Raw genomic sequence first — 24,976 nt, 5'->3', positions numbered from 1 at the left:
CCTGGTCACTCCGAGAGCGAACATCTTCATTTCCGCCACCTCCAACTCTGCTTCCTGTTGTCTCTTCAGTGCCACTGTTGTCTCTTCAGTGGCACTGTCTCTAATCCGTACATCATGGCTGGCCTCACCACTGTTTTATAAACTTTGCCCTTCATCCTGGCAGAGACTCTTCTGTCACATAACACACCTGACACCTTCCTCCACCCGTTCCAACCTGCTTGGACCAGTTTCTTCACTTCCTGGACCACACTCACCATTGCTCTGGACGGTTGACCCCAAGTACTTAAAGTCCTCCACCCTTGCTATCTCTTCTCCCTGTAGCCTCACTCTTCCCCCACCACCCCTCTTACGTCGGCTAATCTTCATTCCTCTTCTCTCCAGTGCATGCCTCCATCTTTCTAACTGCTCCTCCAGCTGCTCCCTGCATTCACTGCAGATCACAATGTCATCTGCAAAAATCATGGTCCACGGGGATTCCAGTCTAACCTCATCTGTCAGCCTATCCATCACCACTGCAAAAAGGAAGGGGCTCAGGGCTGATCCCTGATGCAGTCCCACGTCCACCTTAAATTCATCTGTCACACCTACAGCACACCTCACCGCTGTTCTGCTGCCCTCGTACATGTCCTGTATTATTCTAACATACTTCTCTGCCACTCCAGACTTCCGCATGCAGTACCACAGTTCCAGTTATAATAAGTAATAATAATTATGCTAATATGTATTATATCTAATATGCAAAACTAAGTCACAGGTATTTGGAACTGAAAAATGTAGTATTGTACTTAATACACTGCCAGACCTCCCAGTTAACATGGATATTTGACTTCAAAAGCCATCACAGGCAGTGAATGAGTTAAAAATTAAATCAACTTATGAATACCAAGGAATTATTACCATTCCACTTTATACATGAGCATAATAATTCTCAAAATTGTCCTTCATCCCCACCACCACAATGTCATGTATTTTCTTCACTTTCAAATTCATCCTGCGGGCCGGAATGTACCCCCTCGTACCTTGCTTGAAAACAACTGTTATATTTGTACACAATCATGACACTCACCTATTTCCTGCAAACCTGTTGGAATGTTCTAAACAGGTGTTTTTTTGTTTTTTTTTAGCATTCCTCAACTTTCCAGGTCTTTTGTTGTCTCTGTTCCAGCTTTTTTTGCAAATGTGCTACAGGCATCAAATTCAAAATGAGGGACTATTTGCAAAAGAAAACAACAACGTTCGTCAGTTTGAACATTAAATATATTGTCTTTGTAGTGTACTCAATTAAATATAGGTTTAAAAGGATTTACAAATCACTGTATTCTGTTTTTAATTTATAGTTTACATAACACCCCAACTTCATTGGAATTGAGGTTTATTCGGTGTAATAGAGGTGCAGATGGTTTCTGGTTTCTTACTCTGTACTCCTGGGGCTTGGTGAGCTGGGGGTGCTGTGAGGGAGGAGTTGCGGCGCAGTTGTCCTCTCCCTCCGATGAGGTGCTGCTCTCGCTGCCCCGCTCGCCTCTGCCCTCGCCCTTGTGCTGCTGCTCCTTGCGCTGGAAGAGCTTGTTGATGAGCTTCTTGTACTGGTTGGGCTCGTACTGTGACGCCTTCTTCAGGGGCTGCGACTGGTCCGCAGAGCCGCGCCTCTTTAAAGGCCGGGGGATCTCTGAGCGGATGCGCAGCAGCTCCTCCAGGTCGGGGATCTCCTGGCTGTGGGCCTCGGGGGCCACCACTGGCTGCAGCCGGGTGGGGCTGAGGGGTCGAGGAGGCCCCCGAGGGGTGTGAGGCTCGCCCTCGTGGATCATCGGGAGGTGGTGAACTAAGTCCAGTCGGGACAGCTCGGCGTCAATGTCACCAGGGTTCAACGCTGCCGAGGAGGAAAGACAGTTTGCTCACTGAGTGAATGAAGTATTTTGTCGTTTTGGGTGGAGGGACCCCTTAGAGGGGAGAAATGTTTCAAGGACTCTGTTATAATTACAATGATAACGCTATTTGGGAAAAGGTTTTTTTTGTTACCGTCGCTGTAAACGGCCGGTTGTCTCAGCTCAGGCGGCGGCTGCAAGGCGGCCTGGTTGAAGAAGTAGTTCCTGGATGCGGCGGGTTGGTAGGCCTCCCATTGGTCTCCGGGAGGCCCCCCCGGGGTGGTCCGGGCAGACATAGCACCCCAGTGGGGGTTTTGGAGACGCATGATGACGGAAAGTGGGATGGGCCTGCGTTGGCGTGACTGGGTAGCAAGAGGCGGAATTGAAATGCGGGAGATGGGCTGCTGGTGGTACTGATGAGACTGGTTTGGCGATGCCACATCCGGAAGTACTGTCACACGAGTGTTCCGGGTCAATGAACCGTGGGGGAACTGAGGAGGAGGAGCTCGATGATTCTGGAAAAGAAACGGGGAAAAAAGTAGAAAATCATTAATGTAATTCATCCATCTATTGTTTGGTCTGTGGTTGTTGGCCCCCATAAGTCAGTCTGTCCCATTTTCCTGCAGTGTTCCTCTAGGGTCAGTCTTAGGGCCCATCCTTTTTGCACATGCTTTCATCTTAGCGATGTCATCAGCACATTTGAAGATTTGTCATACCACTTGTATGCAGATGACACCAGATTTATTTTGCATTCATGGATGCACACATTGAAGAATTCATTGCAGAGGACCTCTGTTCCTAACCAAAACAGCACCACCCACCAGGCCACGCAAACAGATAAATTAATGTGAGAGATCTCACTGTATTTTGTAATTGGAATGGTGCTGGGCTGCGCTCTGTCTGCGCATGCTCTGTCTTGATGTAAATGCATGGTGACATGGTTCACGCAGGTAAATATGGTGGCTTCCAACCAGAGCTCATATACAACAGAGATCTTGTTTTTAACTACTTGTAACTTGTTTTTAATCAACCGTGTGTGTGTGAGTGTATATTATATATATATATATATATATATATATATATATATATACACACACACACACACACAGTATAAGTGTAAAAACAAGCTAAGCAGTTGACGGACCTCCATCCTGATAAATTATGTGACGTTTATGTCAATGTGTCCATGTCACACGGCTGTTCCAATTAAATGTAGTGCACATGTATACACCCAATTGGAATAGATCACGTCACATGTAAACAGTGGACCAGAGATCTAAAATCTGAATGAATTTGATCGTAATGACAAAAACGTCTGCATGTAAACCCAGCTATTGTTGTTTGCGTAGTTTGCAAAATGCAATTCACTCCTGTGTTGTTGTTTTTTTTAATTGGCAGCTTCTTCTGCCCATCTGTGCCCTCAAAACACTCCCTGATTGCCTCAAAGAAGCCAATTTTATCATCCCACGCCTATATCGCCCTGATTCTTTTCCTCCCAGTGGCGCCAGGAAACATGTGGTATTGAGAATTTCACCATAACCTTTATGGGAAAACTCTTTTTAAAAGATGGGTGTGTCCATGATTCAGTTTCTGAATGAAAAGCAACTATAACTGGCTTCATTTCGGGAGTAAACGTGGACTGATTCAGTACAGTATCACCCAATCCTGCAGGGATGGATCAGTTTTATCCCGGTATAACAATGGGCAACAATGTCTCTGGCTTCTTTCAGACTTATAAAGCGATGTACACGCTAACCAACAATCGGGCCAAATTCAAGCATTTTACTTCCCTTGCGGTCAAAGTCAACAAAGGCCTGATTATAGGATGTCTCTGAGAGATCATCCTGAGCTACTATCCTGTGGGGTGGAGTGTGCTCTAGTTTTTCACAACTGCTATTTCTTGAAACCTCTACCCATTTTCTCAAAACCCTAAACACAAATCCAAACTTTCTAACTATATACATAAAACCTCTGACTTTTCTATCACAACTCAAACTATCACCTCAAAACCAGCTATAGTGTGTTCAAACAATGAGTTCAGATCATACACACAGAAAGTAAAAATAGAGTCAGCACAGAACATTCATTAGACACCACATAGAATAATGCAGGACACAGCATCCAGGGCATGTAGTTAGCAGAAAATGTTTATTGTAAATGCATTTAGAGAAACAAAGTAATAATCAAACTGATATCTACATTCAGCTCCCAAATTATTAAAAAAAAAAAAAAAGCACATTACTGCATAGTCAGGTCACATTAACATGTCTTTGTGCGGGATCTGGTCAGAGGACTTACGCACATTACAGGCAATATTTTAGTAGTCATTTTCTGCTGGATTTCATGAGTTGGCTTTCATTATCATTAAGAAGCACTTGTCAACAATGAGTGCTTCTTGTTGTTCAGAGATTATTAATTTAACATTAATTTAACAGATTAGCTAAACAATAGCTGGTCAAACATGAACTAAACTTCATGTCTGTTATGTGTTTAATTGAGAAGACAATAATCGACTACACTGGTTTGGGACTGTGATTGTGTCGGTATAGCTAACTAATGTAAACAGAGCTATGAGTGCAATGTATCTAACGTGCACAGTAGTCCCTCATTTATCGCGGGGGTTAGGTTCCGGACCACACCCACAATAGGTAAAATCTGCGATATAGAATTATATATGGGGATACTATAGTGAGACTGAAGCCCTCTAGTGGATGTTTTGGCACTGCAGCATTATTCTTAACACTGAAGATGCTAGTTAATTCAGAATCAGAATCATCTTTATTTGCCAAGTATGTCCAAAAACACACAAGGAATTTGTCTCCAGTAGTTGGAGCCGCTCTAGTACGACAACAGACAGTCAATTGACAGAGAACACTTTTGAGACATAAAGACATTGACAAAAACAGTCACTGAGCAATAAAGGGTTGCTAGTTATCTGGTAATGCCAGTACAAATTTTATTTTATTTTTTACAATTGTGCAAAAAGTCCCCTAGCACTTAGAGCAGTTTGAATGACTAATATAGCAATAGTCCGGTGCAATGACCATTGTGCAAAGGGCACCGAGACTTTAAGGAGTTTATGCAGTTTAAAGTGACTAGTAGTGCGATAATCTGGGACAATGTTGATTGTGCAAATGTAGCAGATACTCCTCAGTCAGTGTGCAAGTGGTGCAGATGCTACTCTGGCATGAGTGGCCAGTATTGGTCAACAACACATATGCAAATAGTGCAGCATGGCGAGACTACGACAGTGAGTGTACGATTAATATATAATTGGCCTGACAGAAATGTAAACACAAACTCAAGACAAAAAAAATTGGCAGCACGTTGCAATGAAATTGTAGGTTAGCTGTTTAAGAAGTTGATTGCAAGAGGGAAGAAGCTGTTGGAATGTCTGCTAGTTCTTGTTTGCATTGTTCGGTAGCGCCTAGGTGAGAGAAGGAGCCGGAAGAGCCGGTGACCGGGATGTGGAGGGTCAGAGAGGATTTCGCACGCTCTTGTCTTAGTTCTGGCAGCGTGCAAGTCCTCAAGGGTGGGTAGGGGGGCACCGACAATCTTTTCAGGAGTTTTGATTGTCCGTTGCAGTCGGAGTTTGTCCTTTTTCGTAGCAGCACCAAACCAGACTGTGATGGAAGCACACAAGACTGACTCGATGACCGCTGTGTAGAACTGCCTCAGCAGCTCCTTTGGCAGGCCGTGCTTTCTCAGAAGCCGCAGGAAGTACATCCTCTGCTGGGCCTTTTTGAGGACGGAGTTGATGTTGATCGCCCGCTTCAGGTCCTGAGAGTCTGTAATTCCCAGCAACTTGAAGGTCTCAACGGTTGACACAAGGCAGCTGGACAGCGTGAGGGGCAGCTGTGGCGAAGGTCCTGAAGTCCACGATCATCTCTACATCAGCGCCAGGTTTTGTCGGCCGTACCACAGCTCCAGCTGCTCCACTTCCTGTCGATATGCAGACTCATCACCGTTCTTGATGAGGCCGATGACAGTGGTGTCATCTGGAAACTTCAGGAGTTTGACAGCCGGGTGCGTTGAGGTGCAGTCGTTCGTGTAGAGAGAGATGAGCAGCGGAGAGAGGACACAACCTTGGGGCGCCCCAGTGCTGATGCTGCGTGCGGATGAGGTGGTCTCACACAGCCTCATCTGCTGTGTCCTGCCCGTCAGGAAGCTGTAAATCCACTGGCAGATGGCAGGTGAGAGGCTGAGCTGGAGAAGCCTGGATGAAAGGAGTTCAGGGATGATGGTGTTGAACGCTGAGCTGAACTCCATGAACAGGATCCACGCGTAGCTCCCTGCACTGTCGAGGTGTTCTAGAATGAAGTGCAGTCCCATGTTGACTACCTGTTCACTCGGTAGGCAAACTGCAGGGAATCCAGGAGGGGACCTTTGACGCTCTTGAGCAGGTCCAGCACGAGGCGTTCAAAGGACTTCATGACCACAGATGTCAAGGCGACAGGCCTGTAGTCATTTAGACCCGAGATTGTAGGTTTCTTGGGGACTGGAATGATGGTGGACCGATTGAAAAAGGATGGTACTTCGCACAGTTCCAGAGATCTATTTAAAATTTGTGTGAAGACTGGAGCGAGCGGGTCCGGATGGTTGGATTCCCAACCAAGTATTGAAGATTAACATATCGTTTTGAAAGTAACATATTTTCTCTCTCTCTCTCTCTCTCTCTCTCTGCAAGCTCTTGAAAACCCTGCTTCGGCCGTGACTCGTGAAAATGCGTGCAGCGAGCTCAGCTACCAAACATCCTTCCGCGTCCCCTTACGTCCAGTTTGGCTCTCGCTGAATAATTGCCTTAATAATTGCATTAGAGACACAGAGGGAATGATATGTGTACGTTTATACATTTATTATTAATTTACATTTATTTTAAACATGTGTGCTTGTTTTCATGTGGGGGGCACAGTGGACGACTGGTTAGAGCGTCAGCCTCACAGTTCTGAGGACCCGGGTTCAATCCCCGGCAACCGCCTGTGTGGAGTTTGCATGTTCTCCCCGTGCCTGCGTGGGTTTTCTCCGGGCACTCCGGTTTCCTCCCACATCCCAAAAACATGGATTAATTGGAGACTCTAAATTGCCCGTAGGCATGACTGTGAGTGTGAATGGTTGTTTGTTTCGATGTGCCCTGCGATTGGCTGGCAACCAGTTCAGGGTGTACCCCGCCTCCTGCCCGATGATAGCTGGGATAGGTTCCAGCACGCCCGCGACCCTAGTGAGGAGAAGCGGCTCAGAAAATGGATGGATGGATGGATGGATGGATGGAAGTTTTCATGTGCTTGACTGACTCAACCTTAGCAGTTAGCTTGAAGGAACGGCTGCTAGTGAAAGCTATCCTCGTGAGGACGCCAGGACTTGTGGTTAGAATAACTCGAGTACATTCACTGCGTTGTACGCCGTTCCTTGCGCAAACAAATCACTCATCGTACCAGTACATCGCTCCTTAGTGGATCACAAACACAGAAGTTCAACAAGCGAATCACTCGTGTCTAACAGATCGCAAACGATGAGTTCAACAAACGAATCCCTCTTCATTTCCTCACTACTCCATTACATTCAGTTCACTTAAGTCCCTCCGCTGAACGAATCAGTCTTCGGTTTTTCAGTTCCTCAGTACACCAGTACACTGAACAAATCACTCAGTTCACTTAAGTCCCTCCCCTGAACAAATCACTCTTCAGTTCTTCAGTACACCAGTTAACTGAACGAATCACTCAGTTCACTTAAGTCCCTCCCCTGAACAAATCCCTCTTCAGTTCTTCAGTACACCAGTTCACTGAACGAATCACTCAGTTCACTTAAGTCCCTCCCCCGCCTGCACGGTGCTGCCTGACGCTGGCTGCACATTGGTTATTCGCCGAAGTGAGTGACAATGCTGGCGAATCGCAAATCACATGGCAGTACGTTTAATGAAGTCCCAGCCCTGCCTGCACAGTGGCTGCTCGTTGGTCATTCACCAAAGATTCAGAAGTGAGTGACAGAATGCTTCAACAGTTCCGTTTCCACTCCCAGCCGACTCGCTTGCCTCACGGCGATTCAGTTCAGTTCGTTCACTAAAAAGATTCGTTCTTCTGAACAAAACGTTAGCAGACGAAACAAGACTAAGAAATGCTTCTGCAAAGCTGCAATGAGCAATGGATACAAAAATGGTGAAAATATCAAAATAAGTAACACGTACTGTATAAAAAATAAGGTGTTTGCATTCCAGAGACACTACTTGTACGGTCAAATGCATTTACTGGTTGAAAAGGGGGGGGGGGGGGGGGGGTAATACATTTTGAGGGGTATTGCGCAATAATAATTTAAAAAAATAAAAAACACGAAATAGCGGGACCGCGAAGCGTGAACCACAATATAGTGGGGGTTTACTGTATACATGTGAGTGAGCAAGACTGTATGACTTGACTCGATTTGCTTGAAATTTTGTTGGGTCTCCAATTGGCTCTTGATTTTTGCCACAGTAACTTGGGTCTCACTTGAAATTTGAAGGGTCAAACTTGAGACTTGCACAAAATGTGACTATTACTCCATAGTTATGTGCAGCACGCACCTTTTTGGGGCTAGGGGCCAGAGGAGGCCCATCCAGGTTGGACTCTCTCCAGTTGCTGTTAGGCACAGATGCTCTGATCCACTCGCTCTCTGGAACAGAACAACACAAAAGGCCCTTTTGATTAAATTTTTTTTGGTTCGTTTGTCTACTTCAGCACAAAAAAAAAATGAAAATAGACGACTAACTGTCATAGGTGTGGTGAGGCTTGCTTTCGAAGGACATGTCTAGATCCGTCTCGTTCCACTTGCCATGACTCTTTTGCCTCTGTACACCTTCATCTGAGAGAAGTCACAAAACAGGGGAAAAAAAGGATTAGCTAAGAGCAGCGGCGAATGGGTCCTCCCACCCCCAAGCCTGAAAGTTGTGAGGTGCGCTGGACAGGGATTAAACGCTTTAATTATGAGGTTTAGTTAATCGAGTTTCACGTTTTATGGTAAGTCATCAAACTTTGCCGCAATGTGCTGCACACACCGAATGACCAAAACCCAAACATCTGGCAATTTTTCACTGTCCATTTGTCTTGAATACGTGGTTCAAATTTGTTAGCAATCAAACGAAATCTCTACAACAAAGACATTTTGGAATGATGCCCAGAAATTATCATTTTTCAAACCAAAATGATCTACTTCTTTTCAGTCATGGCTTCTTCCGACTTTTTGTTGGTCTACTCAGCATAAGCCATTACCAAATTTCTTGTTCTTAAGGGAAAGTGACATGTTGTGATTGAAGGTTATGGGGATGGGGGGGATTAACTAATATGACCCTAGCATGGCCGCTTTAAACCAAAATAGCTGATTTCCTGTATCTTTTCTGGTTTCTTGAGACTTAGTGGGTCTACTTACAATAGACATGCCTACTAAATTTAATGTTTCTAAGGGAAACTGGCTAAAAATGTAGGTTTAAAGGCCACAGAGGGCAAAATTGCTTAAAAGACCCTAAAATGGCAGCTTTAAACCAAAATGGCCTATTTCCTGAATATTTTCAAACATGGGTTATTGAGACTTTTGTGTACGTCTATTCATGATAGACATGCCTACCAAATTTCATGCTACTAAGGGAAAACCGGCTAAAATTTGTTTGAAGGAGGCATTGACGAAATGACCCTAAAATAGCCACTTTAAACAAAAAAATATATTTTCTAGCATGGCTTCTTCAGACTTGTTTGTGGGTCTAATTATAACAGACATGCTTAACAAATTTCATGTTGCCAAGTGTAACAGGTTGAATTAAATAAATAAATCCAGAGATTGTCAAAATGGCAAATTATTTGGACTAAGTATAATAATAGTAATGAAGCAATTTCATTGTATTTGCATACTGTGCCCACTGTGATTCCTTAAATACAGGATGGCCTCCTTTGATACGCACGTGATTTTTATCACCATTGTCAAACCTGTTGGACTACTCATATTTTCAATATCCACCTTTCCACAGCAACTCACACACCGATCCAGCAGCAACTTCACCCTCTTAAGCAACGCAAAAGTTCTTACAATGTTGTTACATCACAGCCAACATAAATCGGTACGTTTACGTTGCACAATTTTTGATAGATAGATACCGCTTTACCGCAACAGAGGCATTCAAATTACGCTACAGCATTTCCTCACATAGTGGCTGAGGTTGTTTTATTGACTCAAATTCAGTGAAGGGAAAGCCATTTGTAGCCGTTTTATCGACAATACAAATTATACGTGGTTAAAATAAAATACAGTTAACCCACATGTATCACGGGTAATGTTCCAGAGCCACCCTCAATAGGTGAAAATCTGCGATAGAGAGAGACGATATGAAAAAAACTATTTGTTGTAGTTTTACCCCACTCACATGCTTTAAACACATTTAAATTTATGAAAACACTTTTTTTACACATTGTAACCATATTTGAAGACACACCAAAATTGCAAGGATAAAATATATAGAAAATACTGTACGTATCAAAATTTTCTAATATTTTTTTAGAGCCAGGGCCGAGTGGCATGGCGTACACTATCCATCCATCCATTTTCTGAGCCGCTTCTCCTCACTAGGGTCGCGGGCGCGCTGGAGCCTATCCCAGCTATCATCGGGCAGGAGGCGGGGTACACCCTGAACTGGTTGCCAGCCAATCGCAGGGCACATACAAACAAACAACCATTCGCACTCACATTCACACCTACGGGCAATTTAGAGTCTCCAATTCATGCATGTTTTTGGGATGTGGGAGAAAACCCGGGCAGGCACGGGGAGAACATGCAAACTCCACACAGGCGGGGCTGGGGATTGAACCCGGGTCCTCAGAACTGTGAGGCTGACGCTCTAACCAGTCGTCCACCGTGCCGCGGCATACACTATATGTACACTATTATACGTCACTGGTGTAGATAGATGAATTATCTTATTTGCCATAAACGGATAATCCTTTTCGTGAAAATGAAATGAAAAAAAAAAGATAATTTCAGACAGCACAGCTGGTGATCTCTCGTGGCACATTGGGAATCAGTGATCTAGGAGAATGAAGGGGCACTCACCAGGTTGCCTGAAAGTAAAATTCCAGGGAATCGTTTCAGCTACAGGATGATGAAAAGCCAAAGGTGACTGGCCTCGGTCGGGCTGAGGCGACCTGCTACCCTCGAAGGGGCTGAGCCGGTTGGGCGAGGGCAGAGGTAGGTGCGATGTAGCGGTGCGGCCGGGGGACGGGCTCCTCTCCACGTAGCTCTGGTCGTAGCTTCGCCTCGGACTGTGAGGCGAATGCTTGGGGCTCAGCTGGCGGTACGAGTACCCATCAGGAGCAACACGGGGGAGAGGCGAGGTGGCCCGGCTGATCTTGGGCGAGGAAAGCGGACTGATGGAAGGCACCGGGGAGGTTGGTGCGCTCTTGATCATAGTGACCATGGAGTCCATCGGGTGGAGGGTCGATGCGCTGGGAGGGTATGGCATTGACGTAGAGCTGAGATTACTCCAGCTGCTCGATCCCCTTAGCATGCTGGGCGGTAGAGAGATGTTGTGCTGGGGAACCTGCACACGCAGACACACATGGACACACACGCAAATGCATGCACAGTCTTTAGGCTTGGTGAAGCAGCATGGGGTTCAGAGCCCATGGTTAGTCTCCTGCACTCTGTTCATTTTACACCTGTTGCCAATTGCACCACAATCCTAGGGCCGCCGCACACCGAGCAACGTGGCCGAATCGGACTGAACTCCCGCACAGTGTGCGGGGTTCTGCCACTAGTTTTCATGAGTGGCCGATCGTCAGCCCCTAATTTAGCTGCAATTTAAAAATTGTAATTGCCTGTGACAGCTTTGCATCATCGCAGATGTAACGCAATCAAAAATGCACATGAGCCTTTACCAAAAATGTCCAGGTATTTAGCATGGGGCAATCCGTCATTGCCAACAGCAGTCTCCTTTTTTCTCGTCCGTTTCCTCTTCTTGTGGCCATCCGCTTCCACTTTGACAATCGTTCCACATTTTTGCGGTTCAATAAAATATAATACAGTTCAGTTTACTCTACAGTAAGTGGAGCCTCAAAACCAAAAGCAGTTTTTCCATTGCTGCGCGATGGTAGATGTGCAGTGCTCAATCGCTTGGTGTCTGTGGTTGTTGTGTTTGTTTTGTGTGCGCGTGTGTGTGCGTGTGTACCTGAGATGCATGCTGTGTGCCTGTGGGTCCGGAGGAGGACTCACTCAGCATGGAGTTAAACTCCTTGGCTAGCTCGTCCGCGCTGGCCAGTGATGCCTTCAGGTCATCGTTCATGGTCTGGACTAGGGAGCCCCAGACCACAAAGCAGACATTTAGTACAGTGCTAACATGATCATGCAGGGTGATTAAATGAAGATTGGGTGGGAGGGGAGACTCACACAGGATGGTGCTGCCATAGGTACTCTGAGAAGTCATGGCTGTCAGGCAGCGATTGTTAGTTCCTTGAAAACAGAACAACAAACCCTTTTTTGACTTTTGATAGATTTTATTTTTTGCATTTTCTGATTTTTAAAAGAAACGAGAGATTTTGAGGTATGTTTTGTACTGGGCAACACGGTGGACTAATGGTTAGCATGTCTGTGATTATAATTTATGAGAAGTCTAAATATAGTGGCCCTTGATAGAACAGGGGGTAGGGGAGGGGGTCGTTCGTTACATTAATAAAGCTTTTTTGGGGGGGGAGGCCATGTGCACCCCATATTACTGTACAGTACAAAATTATTGTTTTGGAGGTTGTTTTTTTTCATGGTTTAAAACGTCTAGTACAGGACAAAGCTATTGTAAATAAATATTTTAAAAAAGCTTGAAAGACTTTGAAAGTTTTACATTTTATCCAAACTTACTACACTGGTGTGCTTGGTCATGGTGACATTGTTAACGTACAGTACTCATCATAGGCGAGTCACATTCATGAGCCATGGGGAATTAGTGTGCTTCCTAGTTCGAAATATGTTGCCAAAGGTGAACGGCTTGACAAAAAAAAATAAAAAATTACTTTACCAAAAATAGCATGTTCCAGACTTCAGACAGATTTGGGATGTAATAGTCTCTATGGTGCCTTAGTAAACATGCGAAACATAAAATCGTCCACGCATTCCTGAGTACCAGACATTTTTCTGCCGAAAGGCCTGAAATCAGGTGATTTGTATTACTCGAGCTTATCTAGGTCACTAGCGAAGATCTCTGTCTCCCTCTCCGTTCCCCAGCCAGCGCTGTCAACAAAACAAACGTGTGTTCTCACAAGTGGGTCTTCTACACAGAGGCAACCAATCAGATGAAAGGGGGCGGTCTTAGCCAAAATATGGACAAAGCGGATACGATACTGGGCCACACAGAAGTAGCTGTCAGAGGTACCTTTTCTGGACACTCGTATGAGAAAACCAAGGTTTTTTTTAAATGAAATTTACACTTTTATACTAAGTCCATGTTAGAGTCGCTTGACAGAGGTCTAAATAGTCAGAATATGGGACCTTGAAGTCAAATGTGTCTATAAACATGGCCTAATACAGTAAAAGTTGCATGATGGTGTCAGTTTCACCCAGGAATAGATCATGTTCATTTCCATTATTCCCTGCGGCAAAATGTGCAACTGGGAATAACACTGAACCTTTCACACTTGTATGACAATGGAGAGTGTCAAAAATGAGTCACTGTCATTTAAGACAATGTTTTGTATGACTTTATGATTTTACTAGTGACAGTGGATCATCTACTTTTAAACTTAAAATGAAATTTCTTTTTACACTTGTATTATATTAAAGAATGTAAAAATGACTCACGCATTGTGATTCACGACTGATGATTTTTACATGTTGCCATTAATATTTGTTAACTTATTTTTAGACATAAAATGTGACTTAAAAGGTGGCCTACACTCAATAAAGGTTTAACGATGCCACCAGTTTGATCTTGAAAACATTTCCCTTGACATTATTTCCTGTGGGAAAATGTTCAACTGGAACTTTGTTAAGAAGTCTTGCTCAACTGTCAAGTTATGTAGAACCATCAAATCCTCCCTGAGAGGTAAATTTGCAACCACACAACCTTCACACCCTTTTTGCGTGAGTCTAAATGGAAGCCAAAGGTATTCACACTCTACTTACAGTGGGTACGGAAAGTATTCAGACGCTCTTAAAGTTTTCACTCTTTGTTATATTGCAGCCATTTGCTAAAATCATTTAAGTTTATTTTTTCCTATTTCACGTACACACAGCACCCCATATTGACAGAAAAAAAATGAATTGTTGAAATTTTTGCAGATTTATTAAAAAAGAAAAACTGAAATATCACACAGCCATAAGTATTCAGACCCTTTGCTCAGTATTTAGGAGAAGCACCCTTTTGAGCTAATACAGCCATGAGTCTTAGGGAAGTTTTTCACACCTGGATTTGGGGCTCCTCTGCCATTCCTCGTTGCAGATCCTCTCCAGTTCTGTCAGGTTGGATGGTGAACGTTGGTGGGCAGCCATTTTCAGGTCTCTCCAGAGATGCTCAATTGGGTTTAAGTCAGGGCTTTGGCTGGGCCATTCAAGAACAATCACGGAGTTGTTCTGAAGCCACTCCTTTGTTAATTTAGCAATGTGCTTAGGGGTCTTTGCTTAGTATTTAGTAGAAGCACCCTTTTGAGCTAATACAGCCATGAGTCTTTTTGGGAATGATGCAACACGTTTTTCACACCTGGATTTGGGGATCCTCTGCCATTCCTCCTTTCAGATCCTCTCCAGTTCTGTCAGGTTGGTGATGGTGAATGTTGGTGGGCAGCCATTTTCAGGTCTCTCCAGAGATGCTCAATTGGGTTTAAGTCAGGGCTTTGGCTGGGCCATTCAAGAACAGTCACGGAGTTGTTCTGAAGCCACTCCTTTGTTATTTTAGCAATGTGCTTAGGGGTCATTGTCTTGTTGGAAGGTGAACCTTCGGCCCAGTCTGAGTGCTGAGCACTCTGGAGAAGGTTTTCGTCCAGGATATCCCTGTACTTGGCCACATTCATCTTTCCTTCGATTGCAATCAGTCATCCCGTCCCTGCAGCTAAAGAACAAACCCACAGCATGATGCTGCCACCACCATGCTTCACTGTTGGGACTGTATTGGACAGGTGATGAGCAGTGCCTGGTTTTCTCCACACATACCGCTTAGAATTAAGGCCAAAAAGTTCTGTCTTGGTCTCATCAGACCAGAGAGTCTTATTTCTCACCATATTGGAGTCCTTCAGGTGTTTTTTTAGCAAACTCCATGCAGGCTTTCACGTGTCTTGCACTGAGGAGAGGCTTCCATCTTGCACTCTGCCATAAATCCCCGACTGGTGGAGGGCTGCAGTGATGGTTGTCTTTCTAGAACTTTCTCCCATCTCCCAACTGCATCTCTGGAGCTCAGCCACAGTGATCTTTGGGTTCTTCTTTACCTCTCTCACGAAGGCTCCCCCCCCCACCCCCCCACCCCCCGACTGCTCAGTTTGGCCGGACGGCCAGCTCTAGTAAGGGTTTTGGTTGTGCCAAACGTCTTCCATTTAAGGATTATGGAGGCCACTGTGCTCTTAGGAACTTTAAGTGCAGCATATATGTTTTTTGTAACCTTGGCCAGATCTGTGCCTTGCCACACTTCTGTCTCTGAGCTCTTCAGGCAGTTCCTTTGACCTCATGATTCTCATTTGCTCTGACATGCACTGTGAGCTGTAAGGTCTTATATAGACAGGTGTGTGGCTTTCCTAATCAAGTCCAATCAGTATAATTAAACACAGCTGGACTCCAATGAAGGATGATCAGAAGAAATGGACAGCACCCAAGTTAAATATGAGTGTCACAGCAAAGGGTCTGAATACTTATGGCTTTGTGATATTTCAGTTTTTCTTTTTTTAATAAATCTGCAAAAATTTCAACAGTTCCATTTTTTTTTCTGTCAATATGGGCTGCTGTGTGTACATTATTGAGGAAAAAATTAACTTAAATGACTTTAGCAAATGGCTGCAATATAACAAAGTGAAAAATTTATGGGGGTCTGAATACTTTCCGTACCCACTGTAAGTAGAAGTACAGATACGTGTAAAAAAGACTGATACAATTCGAAGGATTCCGTTCCTTAAGAAAAGGTTCAAAAGTACTGACTCAGAAATTTACATTTGTAAGTACAAAATAAAAAAATTAATTTTTACAGTTTACAATTTTTTCGGTTTTACACAATATCCGTTTTGACTTACACACTGACACAGCAGCAAACGTCACAACATCCGTCCACCATCATTTCACGTTGGTTACCTCGCAGTGAAAAGTATAGTTAAGTGTTGTGTTTTGTGCTTATTTATTTGTGTAGGTATTTTGCCAAATGTCTTTTTTTCTAACCATGGGTCCAAAGAAAGTGAGTGCTGAGAAGAAGTGAATGGTATCCGTTGAATTAAAGCATGAAACCATAGAAAAACATGAAAAGTGTGGTGAAAAAATAGTGACGAGTGAGTTCAGTGAAAAGTGAAAGGGAAACAAATGTGTATACCATTCTTCTTGTCTCCCTCCGCTGGGGAATCTGACCACAACTTGACATACCTTGAGGCCACCAATGAGAACTGTGACGGTTTGGTCTCAAGATACAGTGGAGGCGATGCAGGAGTTTCTTGGTGTCACTGGCTTGATATATGTTTTTAAATATCATTTTGTAATAAAAAAGGAACATTTTATTTCTGCATGATTTATTTTTTATCATTTATGTTTGATGTTTGATTTTATTTATGTATATCACTTTGTTTCAGCTGCAGTTGTTTTTTCCAGTGCTCTATACATAAATTGAGCTCAGAGTTGAGAAAAAAATGGTCCAAAAACTGGTGAATTTGTTCCATTCTATCTTATTAATTATTTTTATTATCATATGTTTTTACAGAGTGCAATACTACAGAATACTATTTTATCCTTATAAAAACAAATTTTGGGGGCTGTTTTCTGGAACGCATTAATGGAGATAGTTGTTTTAAAAAACGAGCAAATTGAGTTCCAAGCAGGGTCATGGAACAAATTAAAGTCGTAAATAAAAGTACCACTGTACCTGACAGCTACAGTAATAAACTATTAAAGTACTTTGTCACTTCGCACCACTGAACTGAGCTGACGTCTGCGTTTGTGCTTGTGTAACCATGGCACCGTGACTCACTCGCGTTGGCCTCTGGAGGCCCCTCCGGTCGCCTTTGCTGTTGGCTTACTCAGCCTTTTCCTTCCAGGTGTTGGAGTTTGACTTAACCATTGTGTCACTGTCAGACAGACGCGCCTACCAAATTCCAAGAGGCCTCATCAGGTGCTCCGTCCTCCTAATGCTTCACCTCGTGATTGTACCAGGAAGCCACTTTTTAGACTCTATGGTATGCACAATAGTGAGTTAGTATACTATCAAACTAAACTATAATATTTTACAATTAATTGTGTTTATTTTCATGTTCAGTGGAGCTGTGCTGCAAAGTTGAATGGCAAAATGGTATTTTTGAAAAAAATATGCAGAGAAATTATGCAAATAAATATTAATTCCGTTACTTTTCAGTATGTTGTAAATATCTGTATTCCCTCATTAGTTGAAAAAAATATATATTTTAATAATTAGCATATATCATAATGGTATATATCATATACCATTTTCTGAGCCGCTTCTCCTCACTAGGGTCGCGGGCGTGCTGGAGCCTATCCCAGCTGTCATCGGGCAGGAGGCGGGGTACACCCTGAACTTGTCGCCAGCCAATCGCAGGGCACATACAAACAAACAACCATTCGCACTCACAGTCATGCCTACGGGCAATTTAGAGTCTCCAATTAATCCATGTTTTTGGGATGTGGGAGGAAACCGGAGTGCCCGGAGAAAACCCACGCAGGCACGGGGAGAACATGCAAACTCCACACAGGCGGGGACGGGGATTGAACCCCGCACCTCAGAACTGTGAGGCTGACGCTCTAACCAGTCGTCCACCGTGCCGCCACGATTACAAACTATTTTGAGAATAATGTTATAAATTCACAAGTTGTAGTTTTTCGACAACAAAGTCGAACTATTATGAGAATAATGTCACAGTTTTGGGATAGAAAAGTTGTAATTTTACAAGAATACATTTAAAATATTAAGAGAACAACCATTTTATGAGAGAAAAAGTTATTCATAGTAAAGGTAATTTTATGTGAAGAAAGTCTAAATATTATGAAGGTAACGTCTTAATTTACGAGAAAAATAAAGTCAAAACAAGAATAACATCATTTTACAAAAAGTTATAATTGTATGATGTTATTTTCAAAACATTATGACTGTTGTAAAAATACAACCTTTTTCTCAAATTATGATGTTCTCGTAAAATTCCTACCTTTTTCCTCATGAAATGATGATTATTGTAAATTACTACTTTGTTTTTATTCTATTTTCTTTTTTTTTTTTTTTTTACTGCTGTAACTCCATAATTTCCACTCTGGGGATCAATAAAGTAAATTTATGCCATTCTTGTTAAATTCAAACTTTTTTCTCATGAAATTATGATGTGATTCTCATAACATTTTTACTTTTTCATGTAAAATTACTTTTTTTTTCTTGTAAAAATACGTTATAGTCCTGAAATTACAACTTTTTCCCATAAAATTATGGCTATAGTCTCATATTTTGACTTTCTTCTCATAAATGTATAACTTTTTTCTCATAAATTTACCTGTGAAATTATGAGTAAAATTATTAAATTATTCTCATATTTTTACTCTCTTCATGTTAAATATTTTTTTCTTGTAAAATTATGACATTATTCTCATAAGATTATGACTAAAAATAAATAAATAACACAGTATTTCCAATCGGGGGAAAGTTTTCACAAAATACCGCAGAATCTGCATCCTGGAACTGAATGTCTTTAAAAAACTAAAATAAATAAATAAATAAAATCCACCATTGAGGACGAGAAAAGGGCCGTCCTACTTCCATGTCCTCAAAACGTCCAAAACACCCAAAATGCACCGGGCTCACCGCTTTCCAAAGGCCACTGTAACGTGGCCGTGTTATTAAAAGTCACTTATGTTCACATTTGTTTTTTTTTCTCCGCCGGCTTCGGTAGCCAACATGGTGGACGCTGACTGGCCACTGGTCTAAAAGAAGGACGTTTACTTTGGACGAGATGAAGGGAAGACGTTTGTTGTGCTTTGCTTGGAGAGTATCAATCACATGGATACTATATAAAAGTAACTTTTCCAGTACAAGGAATAAAGTCATTTTTTGCTCGCCATAATTTCGTCAGACAAAAACTTTGGAGGCAGTTTGTTCATCTTTGCTTTTTTCTTGAAAAATTATGATGTTCATTCATTCACTCATTTTCCACACGGCTTCTCCTCACTAGGGTCGCGGGCGTGCTGGAGCCTATCCCAGCTATCTTCGGGCGAGAGGAGGGGTACACCCTGAACTGGTCACCAGCCAATCGCAAGGCACATATAAACAAACAACCATTCGCACTCACATTCACACCTACAGACAATTTAGAGTCTTCAATTAACCTAGCTTGCATGTTTTTGGGAAGTGGGAGGAAACCGGAGTACCCAGAGAAAACTCAAGTAGGCACGGGTAGAACATGCAAACTCCACATAGGCGAGGCCGGATTTGAACCCGGGTCCTCAGAACTGTGAGGCAGATGTGCTAACCAGTCGGTCACCGTGCCGCCAATTATGATGTTATTGTAAAATTAAAACTTTTTTCTCATGAAATTATTGTAAAATTTGACCGTTTACTCATGAAATTTTCAATTATTGTCATATTTTCACTTTTTCGTAAAATGGCAACTTCTTGTAAATTTGCGATGATATTCTCATAAAATAGTTATTCTTGAATTATTTGGTTTTTCTTGTCATAAAATTATAACATTTTACAATAAAACTACTTATTTCTTGTGAAATTACAAGGTTTTTTCTCATAGTATTTTGACTTTTTTCCCGTAAAAACAAAAATCTCCTAAAATGATGTTATTACTGTAAAATACCACCTTTTAACTCAGTATTTTTTAAATTGTTCTCATATTTTTATTTTTATTACAAAATTGCAACTTTTTTCCCATAAAGTTCCATTAATATTTTAAAGTTATATTGTAAAAAAAACAACAACAAAACTGGTTAAGTTATGACATTATTCTAATAATAGTTGGAATTTGGCATAAATGTTTTTACTTTTTCTTGTAAAATCGGGATCCAAATATCTGATCTTTCTTACTATTGCCATGATTTCCAAAGATAGACTTCTTTAACACTAAACTTTGACTTTGTCAAGTGTTCCCAATTATAGATCACATTGTGCGTAAGTGTGCATACTTCCTGGCAAACGGACAAATGTTGCAATGAGTGACATTGGCAAAGACATTTAGATGGACATTAGCCAGGCCCTCAAGAGGAGAACAGGTTCATAAGAGAGTATCGATAAGCTCGGCTGTGCAAGACTCACAGTCGCATTCCGCTGCAGACATTCAATTCCACACAGACAATCTTATCTTTGTCAAGAGCAGTGTGCTACACAGAGCCAGATTACACAGCGGTCACATCCCCGTCCAGCCCCACCGCTTCCTGGCCCATCACCCCTACTCCATCCGTTCACCCCTCCATGTTTACTGGAACGATTACTGAACTTCTGTTTGTCTAAAACAACCGTTTGTTCTCTGTCCACATGTCATTTGGACTTACTGGAATGGGAGGGTCCACTGTTACAATAATGCTTCAAACACGTTTGCATGTACGTATCTTTATTAATGCTCATTACCAAATTTCCGGTTCATGTAAACCTGACCAATTAAATATGAATCGACTGATTACTTTTGAGCTTAATTGGGCTTAACTTTGATGACACAAACAGTTCACTATTGCTTCAGAGCACCACCCATTTCCACAGTAACACTAAAATGTGTTACTCTTTATCCAGTTTGTTGTACCACTGATTCACTTTGGACCATTTCTCTAGGGAACTTGTGCAAAAACAGATTGGTCTTCCTCTTCCCAGCATTTATACAGCAACTGGTTCCGCCATTGAAACAAAAAGCTGTTATTTGTTTCACCTTGACATGCAAAAATGGAAAACACTGACTGTAGATGTGTTAAGGACAATACAGTAATTTTTAGTTTAGCAGAACACCAGGGTGTGTCTTTTACAGTGACTGCTCTGACTGTCCTATAGTAGTATACTTGCATTCAAATCTTCCATTGATTTCCTACATCTCCTGTTTCAATCCTATCAGTGCTTCCACAATTTAATTCCTTATGCCTCATAACTTGGCTGGGATGTAAGGATTTATTTGTATTTATTTACTCAAAAGGCAGTTGCTGGTAAATTCTATGTGAACCTTCCACAAAATCCAGCAAGATTTCCTGGAAACCCATGAGACTACCGCTAAATAACGCAAGACTAACAAAGAACACAAGATTTAAACAAATCGTGCAAGACTCCTGATAAGACTTTTGCTGAAAACATGATACTTAACCACACCCACCAGTCCGCCACTAAATAACACGTGACGAGACTTTAGCAAATCACATGAGACTTCCATTAAATCACAACTCTGTGAGACTGTCATTAATCCCAGGAGACTTGCCATAAATCATATAAGACTTTCACAAATCATGCAAGATGTGCATTAAATCATATGAAACCTCCGCAACTCCTACAAATGCTGCCAGACGTCCGCAAATTACACAAACCCCACAAATCTCAGAGACAAAAACCCATCAGACTGCTACCGGATTAAAACAGGACTTCTGCAAATCCTGCAAGACTTGCCCTGATTCCAATAAGACTTCCTCAAAATCCCACAAGATTGTCCGGATTGGTTGTCCGTGTCTATATGCGCCCTGCGACTGACTGCCAACCAGTTCAGGGTGTAGTCCGCCTTTCTCGCGAAGTCAGCTGAGATAGGATCCAGCACCCCGCGACCCGAAACAGGATAAGTGGTATTGAGAATGGATGGATGCGAGACATCCACTAAATCACGATTGGAAATCACTTGGAAAAAAATAAAATAAAAATCACACAAAACTTAAATTACACACGACTTTCACTATCCGTCACCAAATGTTATGTCACACAAGAACACCGCTAAATCATGCAAGAGCTCCTCTATATCCTGGAAGACTTCAGAAAATCCCACAAGAATTTTCCACTAAATCACATGAGACTTCCACTAAATCACATGTGATTTTGGCTAAATAATTTGAGACCTGCCAAATCAAGTATAGGCTTTGATTAAATTCTGCAAGACTTCCACTAAATTATGCAAAACTCCACATATGTGATGTCACTCAAGACGAAATCATGAAAGACCTCCACTAATCCTGCGAGACCTTAGCAAATCCCATTAGACTTGTAAGTCTTGTGAGACTTCCACTCGATCACGTGATTTCCACAAAATCCTGTGAAACGACCAAGAATCTTGAGAGACATCCACAAATAATGAGACACGTACACAATCACACGAGACGTCTGATAACTCACAAGACTCCCTTTAAATCATGTAAGATTTCCGCTAAATCACATAAGACTTCTGAAAAGAGCAAGATTTCTGCTAAATCTTACACAAGTTCAATAAAATCACGTCAGACATTAACAAATCATACAAGACTTTGGCTAAATTCCATAAGACTTTTACTGGAGACTTTTGCAAATCCTGCGAGATTTCCGCTAAATCCAACAAGACTTCATTTAAATCATGCAGGACATATGGACATATGACTCAAGATTCTCCCAAATTCCACGAGACTGCGACCCTAGTGAGGATAGGCAGTATGGAAAATGAATGAATGAATGAATGCCTTAAATCTCGGGAGAGTTCCGCTAAATCATTTGAGACTTCTATGAGAATTCCACTAAATTCTAGGGATGTCCCAATCCAACTTTTTCACTTCTGATCCGATACCAATATTGCAGCCTTGGGTTTCGGCCAATACCGGTATTGGTTCGATCCGATATAAGCAATAATCATACCTACTTTACTTATTTTGTAGTATGAAATGTTAAAAAAAGGCTTGATCAAGTGATATTACTCAGAGAACATTAATCAGCAACAGTAGGTACGAGAAAAATGTACTCATTTATTATTAACCAATGGGTTACATAAAGTAACTTTAAACATAGGAATGTACTACATTTGAATAAAATAAATAAAAATTAGAAAATCCTGAAAAATAACGAATAAAAACAATAAGAAAAATATATATTTAAATTGCAACATAACCACTGCTTGAATTAAACAAACATATTCTACATTTCAATAGATTAAATAAAAAATAAATTAGAAAACAATTAGAACTAACCTCAATAAATACAAATTATACTTTTAAAGTGCAAAATAATTCAAGTTCAATTCAGTTATTTTTTATTGTCAGTATACGGTGAGAACAGCATTTGGTTTCTCCACGAGTTCGGTGGCAATACATCTTGGGTATAGTTTTATTTGCTGTCCCTGCTGTGCGTGTCTTGACCTCTGAGGGGTAGTATGGTGCACGCAATGAGCTACACACTTGCAATAACAAAGAAAGTAAAAGTAGTCAGGATAGAATATTTTTAACATCCTGTTTTTCCACACTTTGAAGAATATATGCCATTATTTTGCCATTTGGTATGTGTTTATCCAGCGTTTGCGTACCAATATTCACTCTTACTTCTTGTTACTATGTTAGAACCTTAGTAACCTGTTGTTGTGATCACTTGGTTGCTGCTGGATAGAAGTGGTCGGTGGGACCATGGAATGGACTGCTTGTATAATAGTAGTAAAATCTGAGATTTTAGATCCAGTTCGATCCGACTTCAACATTTCCTGCAAGATTCCTTATAAATCAAATGAGAATCACGCGAGACTTACACAAAAAACTCAAATGACTCCCCTGAATCGCATGAGACCGCTGCTAAAACATAACTCCTTCACAAATCCTGCAAGACTTCCACTAAATCATTTGAAGCTTGGTAAATGTATTGATAAATCTGTCTATCCAGTCCTGTAGGTGAGTAGGTTGTGTAATCATCGTGCAAAAACGAGAAATCCCGTGACTCTCAGGAGGAGATCCTTAATTCCCACATATTGAGATAACTGACAAGTAACCTAGGATGAATGACTCAGTCAGAGTTACGCCCGAGTTCCTCACAACAACTCCCCCCTCGTGAGCCACAGAGAAACTCGACATTACCTCATAAAAAAATGCACCAAGCGAGTGAGCACGCATTCTATTTGTCAGAGGCAAAGAAAACAGGCTCGGCAACAGACAATGGTCTTTCTCAATCGGTGTATCGTACATTCTTTCCATTTTCAGTTGACAACTGAAAATTTTAAAAACTGAAAAAATGACTGATTATTTGGTTATTTGTTTTTAAATCTAACACAAAAAATGGCCTGTCTCAATATTGGGCTAAATATGAAACACAGGTAAACGCTTTTTTAGCTGGTAAGGTTTGCATGAGCTGAAAGTTTGGTTGCACATTTGGAGCGTTAGTAAAGATAAGTTACCATGTTAGTGGTCACAATCAATCAACCGAGACACCGTTCTTTGTATATCACTGCAAATGATTGCAACAAGAATGAAATTAATGGTCCTGTTGAAGTGATTGGCCCCAGGTCTACTTGTCCACATGTGGTGTTCCATGTGGACATGAATGAGTTTAAAACAATGCGATCAGATAGACAAACAGCAGTAAAATCATATATTTGTGTCAGGCATAATGCGTGAAGCCGATTATTATAACTATTTTCATGTTTGTCCTTGATACTGTATGGCTGGTGATAATTTTATTTGATTGATATTTATCTAATAACATGACAAAAACAACAACAAAAAACTATAACACATCATACACCCAGAGATGCTGAGTATTTAACTTATTAATGTGTGCAGATCACTACAGACGTGTTTTGTTAGTTGAACTTGGCTTACGCTGTCTGACCAACCAGTCAGAGGACAGAGTGCTTTGCCCCTGTGAGGAAAAAATGTGAAATCTGATTGGTTGAAGAAACAGTCCCATTCCCAAGATAGTTTCATCACCATTTACTAATGATTCTGAGGGCCCTGGGCAGATTAGAGCAACACATCGGGACTGAAGTCTGATTGGACAAAAAAATTCTAACATCCACATGCATGAATTGGACGAAGTGCAG

General features: G+C 41.8%; 1 protein-coding gene across 1 annotated transcript in view; it reads right to left on the bottom strand.

Moving 5' to 3' along the window:
* Window positions 1-24,976, bottom strand: part of ppp1r13l (protein phosphatase 1, regulatory subunit 13 like) — a 38,336-nt gene that overhangs the window by 8,762 nt on the left and 4,598 nt on the right. Inside the window, exons 2-8 of the mRNA XM_061781896.1 lie at window positions 12,258-12,320; window positions 12,040-12,161; window positions 10,926-11,412; window positions 8,601-8,693; window positions 8,416-8,504; window positions 2,017-2,377; window positions 1,416-1,867 (exon numbers count right to left, since the gene is read on the bottom strand). Coding sequence (XP_061637880.1) covers window positions 1,416-1,867; window positions 2,017-2,377; window positions 8,416-8,504; window positions 8,601-8,693; window positions 10,926-11,412; window positions 12,040-12,161; window positions 12,258-12,294 — 1,641 coding nt within the window. The 5' untranslated portion in view covers window positions 12,295-12,320. The remainder of the gene's footprint in view (window positions 1-1,415; window positions 1,868-2,016; window positions 2,378-8,415; window positions 8,505-8,600; window positions 8,694-10,925; window positions 11,413-12,039; window positions 12,162-12,257; window positions 12,321-24,976) is intronic.

This window comes from Phyllopteryx taeniolatus, chromosome 8 (genome assembly GCF_024500385.1).
Source record: "Phyllopteryx taeniolatus isolate TA_2022b chromosome 8, UOR_Ptae_1.2, whole genome shotgun sequence".
NCBI classification, from domain to species: domain Eukaryota; kingdom Metazoa; phylum Chordata; class Actinopteri; order Syngnathiformes; family Syngnathidae; genus Phyllopteryx; species Phyllopteryx taeniolatus.
Note: the sequence above shows the minus strand (reverse complement) of the source record. Positions and strands in the feature narration are given on the sequence as shown.